Source organism: Pristiophorus japonicus, chromosome 2 (genome assembly GCF_044704955.1).
Source record: "Pristiophorus japonicus isolate sPriJap1 chromosome 2, sPriJap1.hap1, whole genome shotgun sequence".
NCBI lineage: Eukaryota > Metazoa > Chordata > Chondrichthyes > Pristiophoridae > Pristiophorus > Pristiophorus japonicus.
This window is the reverse complement of record NC_091978.1, coordinates 220,837,195-220,860,059: the sequence shown is the minus strand read 5'-3', so window position 1 is coordinate 220,860,059 and position 22,865 is coordinate 220,837,195. Positions and strand designations below refer to the sequence as shown.

Here is a 22,865-nt window from a genome sequence, read left to right as displayed (position 1 = left end):
AAGCATTTTTTGTTGATGAAACTTAGCATTGTAAAAAAAGTCAGTTTCATAAGCATTGAGATAAAATTTCAGGAATTTTGTCTCAGCTTGAGAAAAATTTGATCAAAATCTTCAAGAAATTAGGATACAGAATACGGCGAGAATTTGCTGCAAATTATGCTAAATACCATGAACTTTGCCTTTAACAATAACCACACAAGTCATTACACTTGAAGATTCAATTAGCAATTTATTCAAACATTTTCCTTTTACCATTATCACATATATAAATAGATGCTTCAAATAAGTGGATTGTGCACAATCTGTGAGAAGGTTTGATGGACTAATTTGATTTCTCTGCCTTATATTCAAACAAAGATTGCTCCATCAGAATGGCAAGTTTTCACAGGTCAGTCAGCATTTAAAAAAAATACAAAAAGCCACCCATTTCTTTGATTCCCCATCAAACGCTCACATTCAAAATGTTGTTAGTTTCAGTAATTTTATGAAGCCAGAAATCAAAACAAGCTGTATCTTGTTTATTGCAACACATTGTAGGCATTTTTGGCACTGTTACTATTAAGTACCTGAACACTGTCTATATCTCATTTGGTTCACTAAATATCGATTGCACCAATGGAATAAACAGTGCAGACTTCACTTACAAACTAACCACGCAAAGCTGCATTTTTTAAAGCATTAAAAACTTTATTATGTACTCTTTTGATCATCTGGAGAAAGTTTGAGGCAACAATTGTGCAGTACAGATTTCTAAAGCAAAGAAATAACATGTACAATATACAGTAGCTGCACACACATCAATTCAAATCACAATTTTCCAAGAATTATTTTGTCACTATACAGAAATATTCTCTAGTTGCAATTTGAGTCTTTCTTGATTTAACTCAATACAACTTCATAGATCTGGACTTCAACAAAAAAAAGCTGCATATAGGGCTTTATATGAATAGAAATAAGGCTGTTGCCTCTGGAATGTTGAACGTACGAGGTTAAGCTCCAGAGATTAGGTTAACAAGTGCTTTTCACGTGCAATTTTTTCTGCTAAAGCTTTCCAAACACAGTATATTAGATATGAACACTCTCAAGGTGAACTAGGATTGTGATATGGGGCCTAATAGGCAAAAGAAATATTCCGCTCAATGCTAAGTTTCTACAGCAGCCCTAGTCCCTGAAATTCTACATGCCCTTCCCCAAATACAGCAATTCTTATTCAGTTGAAGGTGATAGTCCACTGCTTCACACAAGCATCATGGGAAGTTGTCACCAGTGTATGTTCATCCAACCAAGCAATACAACTAACATGATATAATCGATGAGTATCTAAGGGAAAAAAAACAAAAGCTCATTAAAATTCACACACGATTGGGGAGTTTAACAGTAAAATAGCATAATGGTCCACATCACACTACAGAAAACAATTTCTAGTCCTTCTTTAAGCACATGAGCTTACTTAAAATTTTGCATTTTGTAATTTTCCATTGGAGGCAAGTCAGTTGGGACCTATATTCCCTTTAATTTTTTTTGGGGTGCGCAGACCCTTTAAGGGGCTGCACGGCCCATTCAAACTGCCGCACATCAGCAGTTTTTGCTATAGAAAAGTCGGTGAGCCGGCCGCGGGAGAAATGTAGAGTGCTGCGCGACCGCGCAGCTTAAAGGCAACATTGATTGGGACTCAAATAAATATCACAATCACATTATAAGCAAACAGGTGCTTTAGCAGTGGTCTGGACTATTAACTTTTTTTTTTTTTGAAATTCGTAGCCAATCGTTCCAATTCTTTGTCAAATCACAAACGCCAGAGGTCACCTTGCACACGCCAAGGATCACTCTGCGCCAATGCTCTTAGCCAAAAGGCCTAGAGCCACTGCACCGTTCCTGGAAGTACTGCAATACCAGGTTCGTGCCATGGAGGTGGATGGGTCAGGTCCCCCACACACCTCCGTGGAGGTGGATGGGTCAAGCCACCCCACCCACCGCTCCTTCACCCCTCCTGCTGTGCCTGCCCACACTGTAATCAGCGACCTGGCTTCGCAGCCATTTTCCTCCTGCAGCAGAACGCCGCCGCACCTGCCCCCTCCAAAGAAGTGATCGGGGCCCAGGAGAGGCGAGGGCCCAGGGGCAGCACAGGCCAGCCCACACTGCGATATGTGTGCGCGCTAGGTCCGTGCAGCAGAGCTGGTCTCCAGTGATCTTGGTTAATCCTTGCCACTGGAACAAGACCTAGCTCTGTCAAGCCCGTGTGGTGGCTGGTGTACAATGGCCACCACACGTTAAAAAAATCCACGCTCAGGCATCTTCCACCCTTTAACAGGTAGTTCAGGATCTGGAATGTTAGGTCCTTCATTGAAACATCTGTGAACTCATCCCTTTTTGGCATGGAAGCAAGTCATCATCGCTTCGAGGGACTGCCTATGATGGACTATTAATCAAACAAATGAAAGCAGAGTTATTTAGCAATAAACATACTTTGTCATTTACTCATTTAAAAATGGAATTATTTGTCTTCCATGTTCCTTTTGCACATTGCTCCAAGTTTAAAAATGGAGGTAGCAGGTCACCTGCATTTAGTACAATTCACATTTTGCACTAAGTAATTTCACGAGTAGAACTCCAAGGGTAGAGCTTGATTTAGTCAGAAAAATCTCTGGACATCTGACATAAATGTTCTAACCACAACACAGATTTACAAAACCTTAACAATTGTCAGCAACAAATATCATTAGACAAATACGGGTAGAGTTTCCACCCAAAATGCGCTTGAAATTGTGGTTAGGTTACAGTTCAAATTTTTGCTAAAAATGTATTTATATATTCACAAATATAAAATCTTCAATGAACCAGAGGAATCGGGCAGCATAATAGAACATAAGTTTCTTTTTTTTTTCTTTCCAAAAGTATTCCTTGATACTTTTAAGAGTGCATGTTTATCGGATAGTCTGCATCTGAGGGTCTAGTGAGAAGGAGGAACTGGAGGAAATCCTTGATAGGCGGGAAATTGTGTTAAGGAAATTGATGGGATTGAAGGCCGATAAATCCCCGGGGCCTTGATAATCTGCATCCCAGAGTACTTAAGTGGCCCTAGAAATAGTGGATGCATTGGTGGTCATTTTCCACTCGCAGTTCCAATGGACTGGAGGGTAGCTAATGTAACATCACTTTTTTTTAAAAAAAGGGAGAGAGAAAAAACGGGTAATTATAGACCGGTCAGCCTGACATCAGTAGTGGGGAAAATGTTGGAATCAATTATTAAAGATGAAATAGCAGCGCATTTGGAAAGCAGTGACAGGATCGGTCCAAGTCAGCATGGATTTATGAAAGGGAAATAATGCTTGACAAATCTGGAATTTTGTGAGGATGTAACTAGTAGAGTGGACAAGGGAGAACCAGTGGATGTTGATGCTGTCCCCAACCTCACTACTGCTGTTTGGTGGTCGGTGCACAACTCTCACTAGCGTTTTCTGCCCTAGTTCTTGCTATTGAGGGAGTGCAGTGAAGGTTCACCAGACTGATTCCCGGGATGGCAGGACTGACATGAGGAGAGACTGGATCGACTGGGCCTGTATTCACTGGAGTTTAGAAGGATGAGAGGGGATCTCAGAAACATCTAAAGTTCTGACTGGACTGGACAGGTTAGACACAGGAAGAATGTTCCCGATCTTGGGGAAGTCCAGAACCAAGGAACACAGTCTAAGGATAAGGGGTAAGCCATTTAAGACTGAGATGAGGAGAAACTTCTTCACTCAGGAGTAGTTAACCTGTGGAATTCCCTACCGCAGAGAGTTGTTGATGCCAGTTCATTGGATATATTCAAGAGGGAGTTCGATATGGCCCTTACGGCTAAAGGGATCAAGGGGTATGAAGAGAAAGCAGGAAAGGGGTACTGAGGTGAATGATCAGCCATGATCTTATTGAATGGTGGTGCACCTCGCATGGCCTAATCCTGCACCTATTTTCTAATGCAGGAAGAGGGGGAGGGAGGAGAAGAAGGGGGGGGAGGGAGAGAAGGAGGGGGGGGGGGGGGGAAGAGAAGAGGGGGGAGAGAGGAGTGAAGAAAAGGAGAGAGAGAGAGAGAGAGAGAGAGAGAGAGAGAGAGAGAGAGAGAGAGAGAGAGAGGGAGAGAAGTGGGGGGCAGGGCAGAAGAGAACTGAGCGAAGACGGATCATGTTCTTCCAACCCTCTACAAGGCACATCGTTGGAGTGGATGATATCCAGAAGTCACAACATTGTCACTATTCACTTCATACTCAATAAACCGGTTAACAATCCGCACACAATGGCTAGTGGGGTGGGGGAAGGATACACTTGTGTTGGGGTAAGGCACTTTGGCAGGGGGAGGCATGCACTTGGACTGGGGTACAGGACTTTGGCTGGCCCTTGCTGTCTTCTGTCACTTCAGGAAGTCAGTGGATCAAGTTACAATTTGCAAAGTCAGTGAGACCTTGGGATGGGCGCTTGCAGTTACACATTCCTGTGAAACTTCAGGGTATAGCTAATCCTCCAAGGGGACCAATCATAGACAAAGGGTGGAGCACGGTGGCCATTTTCGCTGTACAAATAAGCACATGCATATTTAAGAATTTCTAATATTTTGTTTAAAAATAGGCACTTTGTTGCCTGGGTGGCACAAAAGTTTAAGCACATTGTTCTTGCACATCCAAAACTGATTAGTCATCGCTCAGTTACTCATAATTGCTTGTGTTGCTAGTTCTGGCAGACCCAGCCAATATCCTCACAAAGACTTCCTATATTTCCTGTGCAAATAGGCATGCTCATTTAGGTAGCCAGAATGATGGCTGGTGTGGGATGTAGAAATAATCAGTAAATACTGTATTAGATGCTTTTCTCAGGTTGGAGCTAAAATCCACTGTTACTATGCTATATTATATCTGACTTAGGAGTGGCAGGGACTAGGTGAGAAAGCTTGATTATAAAATACCTGAGATTTTGAATCTTTTGTGTGGATCACTCAAGGTCCAGATAAAGACTAATCCATCCATGCCACCAGTTGCAAAGTGCTGACTGTCTGGAGACCATCCTATGCAGGCAACTTTAGCGTGGTGTCCATAGTAGTCATTCTCCTTCTGTTAAAATACAGACATTGTTAGAATACAGCTCAGTTCAAAATTTACACCCCTTCCTTTAACATAAGTAGGAGCAGGAGTAGGCCAATGAGATCATGGCTGATGATCTACCTCAACTCCACTTTCCTGCACTATCCCCAGATCCCTCGATTCCCTTAATATCCAAAAATCTATCAATCTCTGGGCCCAACATTGCCCAAGCTGTTTTTTTTCTCTGCGTACTGACCTGAAGCGTGCCGACTTTGCGCGCTGGAAAGGGCACCAGAAAAAAGAGGCCCCATCCTGGCCGCTCTTCGGAGTCCCGGCGCGGCGTGGAGACTGAAGGGCGGGGTGCAGAGCAACAGGCCAGTGCAGAAAGCACTGTCGGCACCTGCGCGCATGCTCAGTCAGGGCTGCGCGCATGCTCCTGCCCTCCCAGCGTGTCCTGTGGGCTGTGAGGAGGACTTGATGCTGACAGCTCCTATCCCAGGACGAAGGGACGCCCGATCTTGCCACACCCCATCCCGGCCGAGTGGACTCCCACACCGGCTGGCTGAGTTTCCGGGCTGGTACGACTTCGCTTTTATTTTTTATTTAGTGGCTGTGCTGGAGACTTTTGGTTGGGGTTTTGGAGGAGAATTTGGGGGGGGGGGGGGGGGATAAAGAGGAGAGAAAGAGTATCTCTCTGGCTGCCCACCCCCCCCACGACATTGTGGCCAATTCTTTGAGCTTTTCCTTGCAATTTCTGGTGCTTGGTTATTGAGGTCCTCTCCAGTTCCTTTCCCTCTCCTATACCTGCTCTAATGTCTGCCGAATGTGCTCTGCTTTTTCTTCACTGCCCGCAAGGTTTTTCAGGGCTGGCCACATACTCCAAATCCATTTAGGTCAGTGTAAGCTTCTGCTGCCCAAAGTGGAAGAAATGGCCAAAACTGGCGTAAGTGTGTAGAAACACCCCCTTTTGAAAAAAAAACCTGACCTAAAAAAATATCGTATCTAATTGACTTGCTCTGGAGCAAATTTTGGGGGGAAAATTGAATTTTTTTAAACTTATGCCAGAAAAAACTTACTCCAAAAAAATTGATACAAGTCATGGCCTCTATCTTGAATATACTCACAGACTAAGGGGCCAATTTTCCACATGGCCGAATTTTGGCACAGTTGTAGAGGTACGTCCGATTTTTTAGTGGGCCAACTGCGCCAAAAAAAGTTCCACGTTTCGCCAGAATAAACTGAATTTGGAGCTGCGCAGATTGTCCTTAAGGGTGTGTGGAGCTTAAGGTCTGCGCCAAAACCTGAAGTTCCCAGGGTAACGGGGGATGCACTGAAGGGCTGAGGCTGGAAAGTGAAACATATGCCGCTCCTATCCCAGGCCAAATGGCCTCCCCCCCACCCACCCCCCGGGCGATGCCGCTGCTATCCCGGGCCGAAAGGTGCTCCGCCCCAGGTGCCGTGTCTTTAGCTCCACTAAAACAATGGCATCTTCTCTGCGCCAATTTTCTTACGCTCATGTAAGGATTTTTCCAGAACGGTGCACTGCGCCGTTTTTGAAAAAATCCTACATGGCCAAACTCGCTTAAATGTTCTGCCCCCAGTGACATCAAAAAATCTAGAACTAAAAAATAAAATTGGACACAAGTAGTTTAGGATGGCGCAGAAAACTTTGCCAATCTTGCAGATTTTAGACTATTAAACAAAAAAAAGCAGCGTAGGCCAAAAACACAGCACAGAATGGTGGCAAAAATTCAACCCCAAGCCTCACAGTCCTCAGGGGTAGAGAATTCCAAAGATTTACCACCCTCTGAGTGTAGAAATTTATCAGTCCTAAATGGCCCACCCTTTATTCTGAGACTGCGATCCCTGGCTCTGGATTCCTCAGCCAGAGGAAACATCCTCCCCGTCAAGCCCTGTCAGAATTTTGTATGTTTCAATGAGATTACCTCTCATTCTTCTAAACTATAGAGATTATAGGCCTAGTCTACTTAATCTCTCCTCATCGGACAATCTCCCCATCCCAGGAATCAGTCTGGTGAACCTTCGTTGCACTCCCTCATGGCAAGGTGACCAAAACTGTACACAATACTCCAGATGCAGTCTCATCAGGGTTCTGTACAATTGCTGCAAGAAGTCTTTACTCTTGTACTCAAATCCTCTTGTAATAAAGGCCAACATACCATTTGCTTTCTCAATTGCTTGCTGTACCTGCATGTTTGTGTAAAAGGACACCCAGGTCCCTCTGAACACCAACATTTCCCAATCTCTCACTATTTAAAAAAAATACTCTGCTTTTCTGTTTTTCCTACCAAAGTGGTTAACTTCACATTTCTCCACATTATATTCCATTTGCCATGTTCTTGCCCATTCACTTAGCTTGTCTATATCCCCTTGAAGCCTCTTTGCATCCTCCTCATAACTTACATTCTCACCTAGCTTTGTATCAGCAAACTTGGATAGATTACATTTGGTCCCCTCATTTTGATATAGATTGTGAATAGCTAGGGCCCCAAGCACCGATCCTTGTGGCATCCCCCTCCCAATATATAAAAATATTTTATGACCAGAAAAAAAACCTACAATCTTCCACATTGACAGACATTTCTGAACATAGCCAATACTAAAACTTTGAATGTAAAGAAGTTAATCAACTAAACCCAACCTAAGTCCTCACTTTCCAGCAAGAGTAACTGGATAATTATTAGGAGTAGGATCTCCGGGTGTGCTTTCTCCTCCTTCCAAGTCCAGGGACATTGAAGCCAACTGCAGCATCCCTTATTACCATCTAACCTCAAATCAATCAATTCAGGTTGGAACCTGGGGTCTTCCTGATCTGAGACACTTAGGGCCCAAATTTGGCCCTCCGGTTTTTTCGGTGCACCTCCGAATCCCCCACCGACATTTTACATCAGAAGCAGCGCCAGAAAAAAATACTCGCGATCATGGCCGATTCTCAGGCTGTCTGTGGAGCTGGCATGGCGCAGAACAAAGAGGAGGGTGGAGCTAGGTCCGTGCTGGCCGCGCAGAGCCGGCAAGGCCTGATCGGAGTGCCTGAGAGTGTGCCGACAGGAGCTGGATATGAGCAACAGAGGTCGCACAAAAGTGCCACCCAAAGAAATTAATAAATGCTGGAACAAACTTGCAGAAGATTACTACGCAGCGGTGAATACCATGAGAAATGGAAGGCAGTGTAAAAGGAAATGGCAGGACGTTGGTCAAGCAGTTAGTACAAGTAATATTTTCATTTGTCAATGGAATCTGTAAATGTGACCATCTGTATATGTCCCACCCAGCAGAAAGACACCCTCTCTAACAAGTTATGTTTTCATCTTTGCAGAAAAAATTGGCCCACAACAAAAAGGGAAAGAACTCGAACAGGAGGAGGCCCACCAAATCTGCACCCACTGATACCCTTGGAACAGATGGTCGCTGCTTTGATGGGTCCTGCCTGGAAAAAAGCAATCAATACTGCACAAGCTGGGCCCACATGCAAGGGAGGGCAAGTACTGAAAATTACTCATGGCCCTTCAAATCAACCTGCTGCCTGGCCTGCTATGTTTGAGCATACTTATGCCACCCATCCTGCCCCCTTCCTCTGCTGCTAACCATTTGACTGTTCTATTACATTTTGCAGAACCTGATGCCAATCCTGAAGATACAGAAGAAGATTCAGACCCGGGCGAGCCAGACCAACTTTGTAGGGGGGAGGGGGTATGGAGAGGTATGAAGGGGAGAATCTTGAACTTGCGTTGCCAAGCATTTCCATGATTTCTGGTTCGTTATTCCGTGGTTTGAGCACGGCCCAGTTACTACATAGTGCTTTAGGGTCTGGCTCGACATTCTGTGGTTTCAGCTCGAACCAGTCCCTGCATAGTGGTTTAAGTTTTGGTCAGGCATTGGATGCTTTCGAAAGGCCAGAGGTTGTGGGTTCCAGTGCTGCTGAAATGCAGTATGGATCATTCAGTGCCCCACCGTCCGAGGTTCTGGGTCCCACTCTTGCTGGAATGCAGTATGGAACACCCAGGGGCCCACCGTCTCAGCCTGCGACTCCCATTGCTGTGGAATGCAGCCTGTAACACCCTTGGCCACACCTTCCCAGCCTACTCCTCATACTGGAGGTGTTCTGCTAGCTAGACCCAGGGCGAGGCCAAGGATAAATGTACCATGCTGTCCTGAGTTGGAGGGTGCAACAGATGTGGCTCAGGTGATGGCATTGGGTGTGGAGACCAACGAGCTTACCCGATCACTCGTGAACACTGTCAGTTGGGTGGGTGATGAGGTAACGACACTGACAGCAGAAATAGCAATAATGTCACGGGACATGAAGGAGGACATTTCAGAGGCAACGGGAACGACAGCACAGGCCATCAGGGAGGGAATTTCAGAGACAGCAGGAACGACAGCACAGGCCATCAGGGAGGGAATGTCACAGGCAGCCGAAACGACGGCACAGGCCATCAAGGAGGTAGCTGCTGCAATAAGGGAACACAGGCAGGCCAATCCACTGCCACAGCAATCCCTGCACTAGTCTCTGTATAGAGCCAAGCCGTAACCCCCCCCCCCCCCAAGCTCTACTAGCACCACCACCCTCCATGAAGCAGTGCACATTCACAGAGATGTGGATCAGAGATGGGTGCAGCCTTTCTTTGCTGCTGTTGATTTTCTCTTGTAACTGTTTTCAAATGTAAATTGTTTTGTAAGTGATGTAACTTTACAAGACTATAAAAGTGACCTTAGCGTTTAAGTGATGTTAAGAGTGTAAACATTCTCACATTTTGTAAGTTTACTTAATTTCACACCTAAAAAAGTGATTTTGAAGTTTAAGTGATTTTAGAGTGTAAGATTTTTCACATTGAAATTGTTTTGTAACTTTTATAACTTTACAAGTTAAGTGATCTTAGAGTCATATTAAAGTGCAGTTTGATAAAATTACACTAAAGGGAAGTACATTCTAAAATTTTCAATGAAATATTTTTTTACATTGAAACTGAATCATGTTCCATGAACACAACACAGCCCAGTTCTTCACTCCCCAAAGAAACCCAAAAGGTCTTTTGTTCTCTCCCCAACCCCCCTTCAGTCATGTTACTTCTCTATCCTTCATCAGCACCACCCCACCAGAGTTCAGCCTTCTCCCTCCCTCCACCGCCCCTCCCACGTTCTTTCTCCGTTTCTCTCACCACCCCGCCCCCCCTCCGCGTTCTTTCTCTGTTTCTTCCCCATCCCCCCCAGCCGTGTTCTTTCTCCGTTTCTCTCTCTTTCCCCCACCCCAGCCGTGTTCTTTCTCTTTCCTCCCCCCCGCCGTGTTCTTTCTCTTCTCTCTCTTTCCTCTCTTTTCCCCTCCCCCACCCCCCCCAACAGCCTGCCGCGTTTTCCGTTTCTCCCCACCTCCCAACCCCGCCGTGCTCTCCCGATTCTTGCCCTGGCCGAAGGGCTTGCCGGTGTCCCGCACCTTGCCCTGGCCGAACGGCCTCCACCACGGCCAGCCGCTGCATAGTTCAGTTTAAGGTAGGATTTGATGCAGTACTTTTATTTGTTACTTGAATTATTTACTTCACTTTTTTCTATTGAATTGCTATTACTGCTTGTGCTTTGTTTGGTGCTTGGTGGTGCTTTAAATGTAGTTACTTGCGCTGATTCCTTAACTGTAAGCAAGATCTTTCTGTGCGGACAAAAGTGGACACATACGCTGCCCCAAGTTAGTTTAGTACAACTTTTTTCTGGCCAAATTGGCATAAATGGTGTAAGTGGCTGGGAACATCCCCTTTAGAGAAAAAAAAAACTGACCTAACAAAAAAACCTAATTAACTCATTTACACTGGCGCAAATTAAATGGCCATATTTGCAACTAAAAATCAAGTTACACCAAAACAAACAGTGCAACTCATGGGGAAATTTGAGCCCTTAGTGCAAATGCCAGAATTATTTGGAAAGCTAGGACAAATATTTTATTCTTTTTAGTATTTACTTCAAACTCATCACGTGGAATGGTGGCATACAACTAGTGGGGGGTGGGGGGCGGGTGGGGAAAGAGATCTGGAAGAGAAGGTCACATGAATGTCGAAGTACGCTATTCTATTTTCCCTGGTGACCATCTCTGCTAATCATGGAAAGAACAAGATTAGGTTCATTACAGCAAACAGACTCAATTTCTTACAGCACATTATATACAAACAAGTGAAATACTGGTGTGCTGCAAGGCAATATTAGAGGGCTATGATTTATGAGGTTACCTCAGTTATAAGAGCCTCCATTGCTTTAATTTATCCTATGATTTGATATTGTATGAAAGCTGAACTATAGTAAATTTTACTGTACAGAAAGTACAATTTACATTTTTAGAGTCCTCAGGCATTCTACCCATCTCAAAGAACAAAAACAACTTGCATTCATATATAGTACCGTTATGTGAAAAATGTCCCAAGGCGTTTTCTGGAGGGGGTGGGGGAAGGAGGAAAACAAGAAAGTGGATAATGGACTGGACACTAAGCCATAGGAGGACAGTTGGGTGAGATGACTAAAGACTTGGTCAAAAGTTTTGGGAAGGTTTTAAAAAAAAATAATAGGAGTTTAAAAGAGAATTCCAGACTGTAAGGCTGAGGCAGCAGACACCTCTGCCACAAAACAGTGGGGTGAAGGGATGCACAGAAGATTAGTCAGTTGACTGAAGAGTGCGGATTCAAGGATGAAGGATGTTGCAGAGAAAGGGTTGAATGGCACCATGAAGGGATCTTAAAATGAGAAAAAAAATTTGAATTTGATGCACTGGGTCAGGAGGAAATACAGGTCTATGGAGCTGATGGAGCAAGTGGAACTTAAAGCACCTTTATGCTGCCCTGCACTAAGTATTTGACAAGATGGAGTTTACAGAAGGTGAAGGATGACAGGCTGGCAAGGAGAAAACTAGAGATGAGAATCTTAGATGTGACAAAAGTATGGATAAAGGTTTTAGCTGCAGTGGGGGTGAGGTATGGCAGAGGTGATTCATCCCATGATTTGATCATAATGTATGAAAGCTGAATATTTGCTGGTTAAAGAGGAAATTAATGCAATAATAAGGAAGGACACTAGCTTAGATGTTGTGGAATCGGTATGGCTGGAGCTACAGTATACCAAAGGGCAGAAAACACTAGTGGGAGTTGTGTACAGACCACCAAACAGTAGGAGAGGGGTTGGGGACAGCATCAAACAAGAAATTAAGGATGCGTGCAATAAAGGTACAGCAGTTATCATGCGTGACTATAACCTACATATTGATTGGGCTAACCAAACTGGTAGCAATGCGGTGGAGGATTTCCTGGTGTATTAGGGATGGTTTCCTAGACCAATATGTCGAGGAACCAACTAGAGGGCTGGCCATTCTAGACTGGGTGATGTGTAATGAGAAAGGACTAATTAGCAATCTTGTTGTGCGAGGCCCCTTGGGGAAGAGTGACCATAATATGGTAGAATTCTTTATTAAGATGGAAGAGTGACACAGTTAATTCAGAGACTAGGGTCCTGAACTTAAGGAAAGGTAACTTCGATGGTATGAGACGTGAATTGGCGAGAATAGACTGGCGAGTGACACTTAAAGGTAGATAGGCAATGGCAAACATTTAAAGATCACATGGATGAACTTCAACAATTGTACACCCGTCTGGAGCAAAAATAAAACAGGGAAGGTGGCTCAACCGTGGCTAAAAAGGGAATTAAGGAGAGTGTTAAATCCAAGGAAGAGGCATATAAATTGGCCAGAAAAAGCAGCAAACCTGAGGACTGGGAGAATTTTATAATATAGCAGAGGAGGACAAAGGGTTTAATTATTAGGAGGGGGAAGAGAGAGTATGAGAGGAAGCTTGCTGGGAACATAAAAACTGACTGCAAAAGCTTCGATAGATATGTGAAGGAAAAAGATTAGTGAAAACAAACGTAGGTCCCTTGCAGTCAGATTCAGGTGAATTTATAAAGGGGAACAAAGAAATGGCGGACCAGTTAAACAAATACTTTGGTTCTGGCTTCACGAAGGAAGACACAAATAACCTTCCAGAAATACTAGGGGACCGAGGGTCTAGTGTGAAGCAGGAACTGAAGGAAATCCCTATTAGGCGGGAAAGTGCGTTAGGGAAATTGATGGGATTTAAGGCCGATAAATCCCCAGCGCCTGATGGTCTGCATCCCAGAGTACTTAAGGAAGTAGCCCTAGAAATAGTGGATGCATTGGTGATCATTTTCCAAAAGTCTATTGACTCTGGATCAGTTCCTATGGGCTGGGGAGTAGCTAATGTAACACCACTTTTAAGAAAGGAGGGAGAGAGAAAATGGGTAATTATAGCCTGACACCAGTAGTTGGGAAAATGTTGAAATCAATTATTAAAGATGAAATACCAGCACATTTGCAAAGCAGTGACGGATCGGTCCGAGTCAGCATGGATTTATGAAAGGGAAATCATGCTTGACAAATCTTCTAGAATTTTTTTGAGGATGTAACTGGTAAAGTGGACAAGGGAGAACCAGTGGATGTGGTGTAGTTGGACTTTCAAAAGGCTTTTGACAAGGTCCCACACGAGATTGGTGTGCAAAATTAAAACACATGGTATTGGGGGTAGTGTACTGATGTGGATAGAGAACTGGTTGGCAGACAGGAAGCAGAGAGTTGGGATAAACAGGTCCTTTTCAGAATGGCAGGCAGTGACTAGTGGGGTGCCGCAGGGCTCAGTGCTGGGACCCCAGCTATTTACAATATACATTAATGATTTGGATGAGGGAATTCAGTGTAATATCTCCAAGTTTGCAGATGACACTAAGCTGGGTGGCGGTGTGAGCTGCGAGGAGGATGCTAAAAGGCTGCAGGGTGATTTGGACACGTTAGGTGAGTGGGCAAACGCATGGCAGATGCAGTATAATGTGGATAAATGTGAGGTTATCCACTTTGGTGGCAAAAACACAAAGGTAGATTATCTGAATGGCAGCAGATTAGGAAAAGGGGAGGTGCAACAAGACCTGGGTGTCATGGTACATCAGTCATTGAAAGTTGGTATGCAGGTACAGCAGGCGGTAAAAGCGGCAAATGATATGTTGGCCTTCATAGCTCGGGGATTTGAGTATAGGAGTAAGGAGGTCTTACTGCAGTTGTGCAGGGCTTTGGCGAGGCCTCACCTGGAATTATTGTGTTCAGTTTTGGTCTCCTAATCTGAGGAAGGACGTTCTTGCTATTGAGGGAGTGCAGCAAAGGTTCATCAGACTGATTCCCGGGATGGCAGGACTGACATACGAGGAGAAACTGGATCGACTGGGCCTGTATTCACTGGAGTTTAGAAGGATGAGAGGGGATCTCATAGAAACATAAAATTCTGACGGGACTGGACAGGTTAGATGCAGGAAGAATGTTCCCGATGTTCGCGAAGTCCAGAAGCAGCGGACATAGTTAAGGATAAGAGGTAAGCCATTTAGGATTGAGATGGAGGAGAAACTTCTTCACTCAGAGTTGTTAACCTGTGGAATTCCCTACCTCAGAGTTGTTGATGGCAGTTCATTGGATATATTCAAGAGGGAGTTAGATATGGCCCTTACGGTTAAAGGGATCAAGGGGTATGGAGAGAAAGCAGGAAAGGGTTACTGAGGTGAATGATCAGCCATGATCTTATTGAATGGTGGTGCAGGCTCGAAGGGCCGAATGGCCTACTCCTGCACCTGCACCTATTTTCTATGTTTTTATGTAAGCAATGTTGCACAGGTGGAAATAAGCAGTCTTGGTGATGGATAGAATGTAGTGTTTAAAACTCAGCTCTAGATTGAACAGGATGCCATGGTTTTGCAGAGCCTGGTTGAAGATAAGCATGTGCAACTTAAACTTACTTATAAAGACCAAATATTGAAGCAGAGCAATCTATCAAGAAAAAAAAAATTGCTTTAATTAACTTTGGGGAGGTCAAATGCACAAGCATGAAACATTTTTTTGCCGAAAAAGGTTTCACATGGAGAAACATTGGCCCAAAATTTGTGGTCAGTGGCAAAGCAAAGGCACTTGCCGCTGGCCCCAATCTCTGTGGTGCGAAGTTTGCCTTTCTCAGCATGCAATTCATTGTAGCACAGTGTAATGGGGATTTCCAGCGAACAGCTACAGTGACATCAGCAAGCTGTCTAAGCAGCCAAGCACACTGAAGAATTCTCAGACAACAAACTAGGAAATGAAAAGCTCTTATATCCCTAATTTTTAAAAATGTTAGAGTTAGGGACTTCCACATGGGGATAAAGTAGAAGCTGAAATATCATGAACAAACCTTTGGAAAAAAACTGCAATTTTTAAATCAATGTAGAAATTTGATACTCCACAAATATAAAAATTAGTTTTTCAGGGCCAGAACCTTTGTTTAGCATGTAAAGCGCCGTTAAACTCCCAGTTTCACCTATTTCAACAAAGCTTGACATTTAATGGGGTACTTAATGAATATTAATGCATAAAAGCCCAAGTATTACTGATTATAGTGATTGTCAGCTATTTTGGGGGCGGGGTCCAAAGCGGAGCAGTGAATGACTGATTGCAACGTCAGGATTTCTGCATTTAGATGCACACGTGCCAAATCCTGACGTTGCAATCAGTTTCAGAGGGATAATGACGGTAAACGTCGACAGTTCAGTCATTACCCACTGCAAAATCTGGGCCAATAACTTAGCCCATAAACTAATCAAAAGTTAGACTACAAGTACTCTACACCAATCCTGCACCCACCTTAGGATGTTATGACTACAACAAAACAGTCATTTCTAAACTTATTGCAGGAATCGAATTACCTTGTATTCATCTGCAACAGTAAATACTGTTACGATTTTATTCACAGCAGTGACTGCAAGGACAGCACCATCAGGAGAATAAGCAGCATCAGTCACAACTGTGTCACTACCTAAATCCAAAACACAATCGTTTTTTTGCAGCGTAGTCCCTTGAATAGAATACAGGTGTATTTTGCCACCCTAATGGTAAAGAAAAACAGTTTGAAAATTGTTACGAATTATGGAATAATTTTCTGCAACAGGAAAACTGAAAAACTTACTTTGTATTTTATTTTAAAAAGGGCAGAAAGCAATGATAACGCATTGAAATCTCTTGCGTATTAAAAATATATTTCACTACATTCTATTGTACCATAATGCACTTCTTTTATAAACAGATGTACATTTACAAATGAACTAGGGACTTATTTTAGATCTATCTATTCAACTATCATAAAAGTTAAAATTTAGAAACATGAATTTCAGGAGAATTTTAAAAATTGATCAACTGAATCATGGAGGCAAATACCACCAAATGTAAATTAATTTGTAGCCAGAAGCTGAACATTTTAATACAACACTAATTATCACTGACAATTAAAGTGGATATACAAATATAAAAATGTCCCAGGGAAATTAGAACTTCAGTAAATTTATATTACACGCATATTGATCCAAATAATATAGAAATAAATGTACTTTCATATATGGCACACAAAATGTGTGTGTTTTCAGATAATGTATTGCTGGTGCACATCCTGGCATAATTAAGAGTTTACTCAGTTAAAATAAGTTTTAACTAAACAGCAATGAACATAAGGTAGTATCTTACATTTCCTCCCACAGCCACAGTTACTCCTCCAGGATGAAATGCTACAGTTTCCGGTTCATAACCAAGATTTTCAATCGCAAAAACCTTCTTCTTGTCCTTTAGCAGTACAATCTGAACAGAAGTATATTTAGTACACTATTTATACAAGTTCTTGGTTGCAGATTGAACATTACCACAGATTTTAAGAATCACAAGCTAATTGATCCATTTTAATTTGGCCAGTTGGAAATTATGAACTAACAAATCTGCTTTTTCCCCCTTTTCCATTGAACGGGTACAGAACAAAGTTGTGACCAGTATAGTGTGCATTATACATTTTATGGATGCAAGATGTACCATTTGCGATGATCACAAATGTGGCCACACTTCCACATTCCACTTCCTTTAAAAAAAGGAGGCAGACAAAAAGCAGGGAACTATAGACCAGTTAGCCCAACATCTGTCGTTGGGAAAATGCTGGAGTCCATTATTAAGGAAGCCGTAGTGGGACATTTGGAAAAGCATGATTCAATCAAGCAGAGCCAGCATGGTTTAATGAAAGGGAAATCATGTTTGAAAAATTTGCTGGAGTTCGTTGAGGATGTAACGAGCAAGGTGAATAAGGGGGAACTAGTGGGTGTGGTGTATTTGGATTTCCAAAAGGCATTCGATAAGGTGCCACATAAAAGGTTACTGCACAGGATAAAAGCTCACAGGATTTGGGGAATATATTAGCATGGATAGAGGATTGGCTAACAGTACAGAGAGTCGGGATAAATGGGTCATTTTACGGTTAGCAAACAGTGACTAGTGGGGTGCCACAAGGATCGGTACTGGGTCCTCAACTATTTACAATCCATATTAATGACTTGGATGAAGGGACAGAGTGTAATGTAGCCAAGTTTGCTGATGATATAAAGATGGGTGGGAAAGCAAATTGTGAGGACACCAAAAATCTGTAAAGGGATATAGACAGGCTAAGTGAGTGGCTAAAAATTTGGCAGATGGATTATAATGTGGGAAAATGGGAGGTTATCCACTTTGGCAGAAAGAATAGAAAAGCAAATTATAATTTAAATGGAGAAAAATTACAAAGTGCTGCAGTATAGAGACCTGAAACTCCGTGTGCATGAAACACAAAAGGTTAGTAAGCGGCTACAGCAAGTAATCAGGAAGGCAAATGGAATGTTGGCCTGGATTGCAAAGGGGAGAGAGTATAAAAGCAGAGAAGTCTTACGACAACTGTACAGAGTATTGGTGAGGCCACACCTGGAGTACTGCGCAGTTTTGGTCTCCATATTCAAGGAAGGATATACTTGCATTGGAGGCTGTTCAGAGAAGGTTCATTAGGAGATGAGGGTAGGATGAGCCTATACGCATTGGAGTTCAGAAGAATGAAAGGTGACCTTATTGAACCATAAGATAATGAGGGGACTCGACAAGGTGAATGCAGAGAGGATATTTCCACTCATAGGGGAAACTAAAACTAGGGGACATAGTCTTAGAATAAAGGGTTGCCCATTTAAAACTGAGATGAGGAGAAATTTCTTCTGAGGGTTGTAAATGTATGGAATTCTCTACCCGAGAGCGCTGTGGAGGTTGGGTCATTGAATATATTTAAGGCGGAGATAGACAGATTTTTGAGCGATAAGGGAGTAAAGGGTTATGGGGAGCAGACAGGGAAATGAAGCGGAGTCCACGATCTGATTAGCCATGATCTTATTGAATGGCGGAGCAGGCTCGAGGGGCCAAATGGCCTACTCCTGCTCCTATTTCTTATGTTCTTATGTTACCTGCTATAAAGTCTGGATTTTATGCGCTTAGATTAAAACCTTGGAATGTTTCAGTCTAATACTTAATGATAAAAAAAGCCAAGAATTTATACCTTTAAAGCACAGTGAGCTGCAATTATACATTACAAGCACTAAGACAAAGCAGATCAATTTGAAAAAATAAAAATAAAGCAGTTACATACATTCGCTGTAATGCTTTAAATTACTTTTTTCAAATCTGTATATTATCCACAACTCGGCAATATTTTAAAGATTACCTGCTCAATGCAAACGACTACTGTAAAGCCACCAGGACCAACTGCTACATTCTTGGGTTGGGTATCCATCTTCAGTGTGTCTTGGGCACTATAAATGATGTTCAGTGAGAACATTTAGATAGTAAAATTGCTCTATATGTTCTAAAATATATCATCCCATCAGTATATCGCAAGTTAAAAACCTCGACTTTTAAGGAAGAAAATATTAAGCAACATACACTTTTGAATGACCAGGGTGCATTATCTCTCCTTACCTCCTCTGCAGCCTTTGAAAGAGTCACCTGTACAATACACCTCCAAAGCCTCCCCTGTGTTATCTAGTCTATAGAACTTCCTTCGCTTTGCATAGCCAGATTATCTCCAGCAATGGCTTCCGGTCCCACTTGGGCACTGTAAACTCCGAATCCACAATCCCTCTTCTATATGTCCCTTGGGGATATCACGCACAAAAATGAGATTCGTTTCCACAGCTACTTCTCTCGACCTTCCACTACCAGTGCAGTTAGGCTGCTCATCCAGTCTTTGATAAATCTTAATCTAACTAAACACAAGAAATACAAACTATTGTTTTAGGTTCGCACCACAAACTCCATTCCCGGCTTGCACCAGACTATTTGCAACCATGACATCCTGGTTGGGCCCAAGAGGAATTTCCAACCCCATATTCTATGCTAAAGGTGTTAACCAAGCGCAAGTCGTTGTTAAGGTGAGACTCTGGCTGCGATCTCGCCAACCGTGGCGAGACCGGGGCAGCCAAGGCCGGTGGCATGTGGCAAAGCTGCTCCTGGCTTCAGCCCGCTATGAAGAATATTCCATTGATGGGGCTTGTTAACCCGCCCTGCGAAGTTCCCGGCTAATTAAAGAAAGCGAGTCTAATGACGCCATTTGATGACAAGTCATCACCGGTTTCCTTAAAGGGACCATAGCCACATTGATTTTGACAGTTGGTCTGTCGGTGTTTTGCAGCATTGAAGTGCTGCAAACACTGACAAGCACTGCAGAAAGGTACATGGCTGCAACCAGGCTCTCCCATGACTCCCTCCAGATGCTTATAGAGGGAGTGACAGCACACAGGGAGGTTCTCATCCATTCCAATGGGCAGAAAAGACTTCCACAGGACACCAACGCAGCCTGGTTGCACATTGCACAGGAGGGCACAAGCAAGGATGTTGTTAGGAGGACCAGGCTGCAGTGGCACAAACCTTTCAATGAGCTCAATAGATCATGAAACGTTACTGCAAAGCCACACTCAACCTCATCCTGCTGTGCCACTCATCACATCCCCATCATTCTGCCTTCCCTACTCTACTCCTGCACATCCTTACTCACATCAACTTACCTTCCACCTCCACCCATCCCTTTGTCTATCTATCTACCTACATCACCACATCATCACCGTGGCAGCTCCGACCTGCAAGAGACCATCAGTGGCAGGTCGGGGCCATAAAAGGGGCAGCGAGCTGTGGCCTGGAGCAGCGTGGCGGCCATACCACTGCAAGGTACAGCACGAGCTGGTGCAGGGGAGAGACGGCAGCGAAGAGGGCGACTTGAATGGACGTCACCAAGGTCCAGGTCGGTGATTGGAGCGTGGGCAGGTACAGCAAGGTTGGGGCGCAGGAGTGGCAAGTGATCATGGAGCGACGTGATCGAGGCCCAGGAGAGGCGTGGGCCCGGTGCAGCATGGGCCAGTCCACACTGATATATGTGCACAATAGGTCCGTGAAACAGAGCTGGTCTCCAGTCGTCTTGGTTAATCCTTGCCACTGGACCAAGACCTAGCTCGGTCAAGCCCGTGTGGTGGCTGTTGTGAACGGCCACCATACATTAAAAAAATCCACGCACAGGCATCTTCCACCCTTCAGGATGTAGTTTGGGACCTGGAATATTAGGTCCTTCATTGAAACACTTGGGAACTCATCCCTTTTTGGCATGGAAGCAAGTCATCCTCAATACGAGGGACCGCCTATGATGATGATGACATCATCACATCCCCAACTCACTTGCCACACCTCACTCACCCACATCCTTGTCCAATCATATCAACTAACACACAAGGCTAGGCACTTGAGTCTTTTAGTCAATGATGTAGAGTTTGTGCTAATGTGTTGTCAAACATTGAAATCTTTATTTTGAACACTTTGCGTTTTTGGACAGATTTTGTGTGAACCTTTGGAAGTGGCTAAGTGAGCTGTAGTGAATGGCAAGACACAAGGGTACCCCATTCAATGGTGATGAGTGTGAAAGGAATGGCTAGGTCATTGCAGGAATGCTTTATGGCGCTGGTGTGGGGTGGTGCCAGTCTGGTACTTCATGTGGCAGCCAGGGGGTACAGCATCAATTGAAGTAAATGTGGCTATTGTGCGCCCATCCCTGGCAGCAATGTGGTCGGGTGCTGATGCCGAGTAGCATCAGGTGATTGCGGAGAAGTTTGGTGTTGTTGGTATTGGTGTGTTTAATGGTGATGCTGGTATTGGGGCTGATCGTGGTGGTATTTTGAGGACCAAGGTGAGATTTTCTCAAGGGCACTGATGCTGATGGAATAGATGGCAGCTGAAGTCGAGATGACAGAAGCGATGTGTCAATGGAGAGAGAGGTTGGCTCCAAAGGTGGTGACAGCTCAAAAGTGTCTACCAAATCATGAAGGCTTCAAGCTCAGATTGGAAGGTGAACAGCTGTAAAATGTTAGCTGCGGAAGTGGTGTCAAAGCTGTCAGCTAGTCAAAGCAACGGAGAGTCATCGAGAACCCAATACACTTGCCTGACGTGAAGCCCGAGCGACGGGAAGCTGAAAAACTTGGAAAAATGGCAAGTACCTGGTAAAATTATTTTGGATACCTCTAAACTACCTCTTAAAGATCTTATTTGACTAGCCCGCCGCTTGGTGTCAGGTCTGTGAATCGCAGCCAGACCCGACACTTTGGAAATTGACATGGAGGGGGGGGGGACATGAGTGGGATCCCGCCCCGCTGTCAATCAAGGCTATTTTGCCAGCGGCCCGCCTCAAAATTCGCACTCGCAGGGTTGGTAAGATTCCGGCCTTTTGAGTCATAAAAGGACACCACTCACAGCACAATTACAATTTTTTTTAAAAAAAAGCAGAAAATAGCCTGGATGAAGTCAATAAAATATGCACTTTAAGCAATGTAAATGGCATCTTACTTGTACTCTTTCTTGATCAAATTTGAGAAACGCACAGTATCATCCATCCCACAACTGACAAGTTCAGTTGACTCATTGATCACCATAGACGACACCAGGTTGGTATGTCCCTTCCCTGCAAGACCATCATTCTCTCCAGTTGGACCGTCCCAATGATGTGAGACCTTACTAGTCAAGGAAATGTAAAGCAGAAACTTCACCGAAGAAATTCAAAAGCTTTGTTTGGCACACTTGGGAGCGAGAAGTACCATTTGATTCTGGACTGGTTCCATGTTAAACAACACTAAGTTCGTGGATGTTTTTTTTGATTTGTATTAATTCACAAAACAAAGTAGTCATATTTTACATCTTTGATCTTTTTATTCTCCATGGAAAGGTTGTGGGAATGAGCCATGTCCAAGTGCTGTGTTTTAAAACACAGTAAATTCACAGGTTGGAAAAAAAAGCCACAGGTTGCAGGCATTGAAAATATGTACAAAAGTCAGATAAGCCAATGTGTGCAAGAAATAATTGGTTTTATTAACTGGCCAATGGATGAATCACTGATCACCGAAGGAGTCAGAAACACAGGGTTCCCACTGGCTGGGTACACAGAGAAAAGGAACAAGAGACACAAACAAACAGTTAGCTAGCCAGCCAGCAGTATGAGAGGAAGCCTGGTCTAGTGAAGGGAAACTTGCTCATCTCAAGCAGGTCCAGAAAAATATTAAGCAAGTCTGCTAATAGGGGTAGCAAGGCATAATTATATTATTTTTCTTGCTCTCAAGAGAATTCAATAGTTAGTTGAATCAAGGCAAGATTTGATTACATCTGTTATTCTACATTCAATTGCTGATTACAAAATAAAGCTGATTAACAACTCGTAGATAGAATGGCGAGACAAGGCTTTCATGCTCACTGGGTCAATATCCTGGAATTCTGTACCGGACACCATCACCACAAGCACTGCAGCAGTTCAAAGAGAAGGCCCACCACCGTGTTCTCGGGGCAATTAGGGAGGGGAATAAATGCAGCCTTTCTAGCATGCCAACATCCCAAGAACT

The 22,865-nt window shown here is 43.7% G+C and overlaps 1 protein-coding gene across 1 annotated transcript in view; it reads right to left on the bottom strand.

Annotated features, from left to right (window-relative positions):
* Nucleotides 1–209: 209 nt before the first annotated feature.
* wdr1 (WD repeat domain 1) overlaps nucleotides 210–22,865 on the bottom strand; it is a 70,499-nt gene continuing 47,843 nt past the window's right edge. The window contains exons 10-15 of the mRNA XM_070870947.1: nucleotides 21,823–21,979; nucleotides 18,665–18,752; nucleotides 16,636–16,746; nucleotides 15,825–16,004; nucleotides 4,937–5,081; nucleotides 210–1,320 (exon numbers count right to left, since the gene is read on the bottom strand). Coding sequence (XP_070727048.1) covers nucleotides 1,211–1,320; nucleotides 4,937–5,081; nucleotides 15,825–16,004; nucleotides 16,636–16,746; nucleotides 18,665–18,752; nucleotides 21,823–21,979 — 791 coding nt within the window. The 3' untranslated portion in view covers nucleotides 210–1,210. The remainder of the gene's footprint in view (nucleotides 1,321–4,936; nucleotides 5,082–15,824; nucleotides 16,005–16,635; nucleotides 16,747–18,664; nucleotides 18,753–21,822; nucleotides 21,980–22,865) is intronic.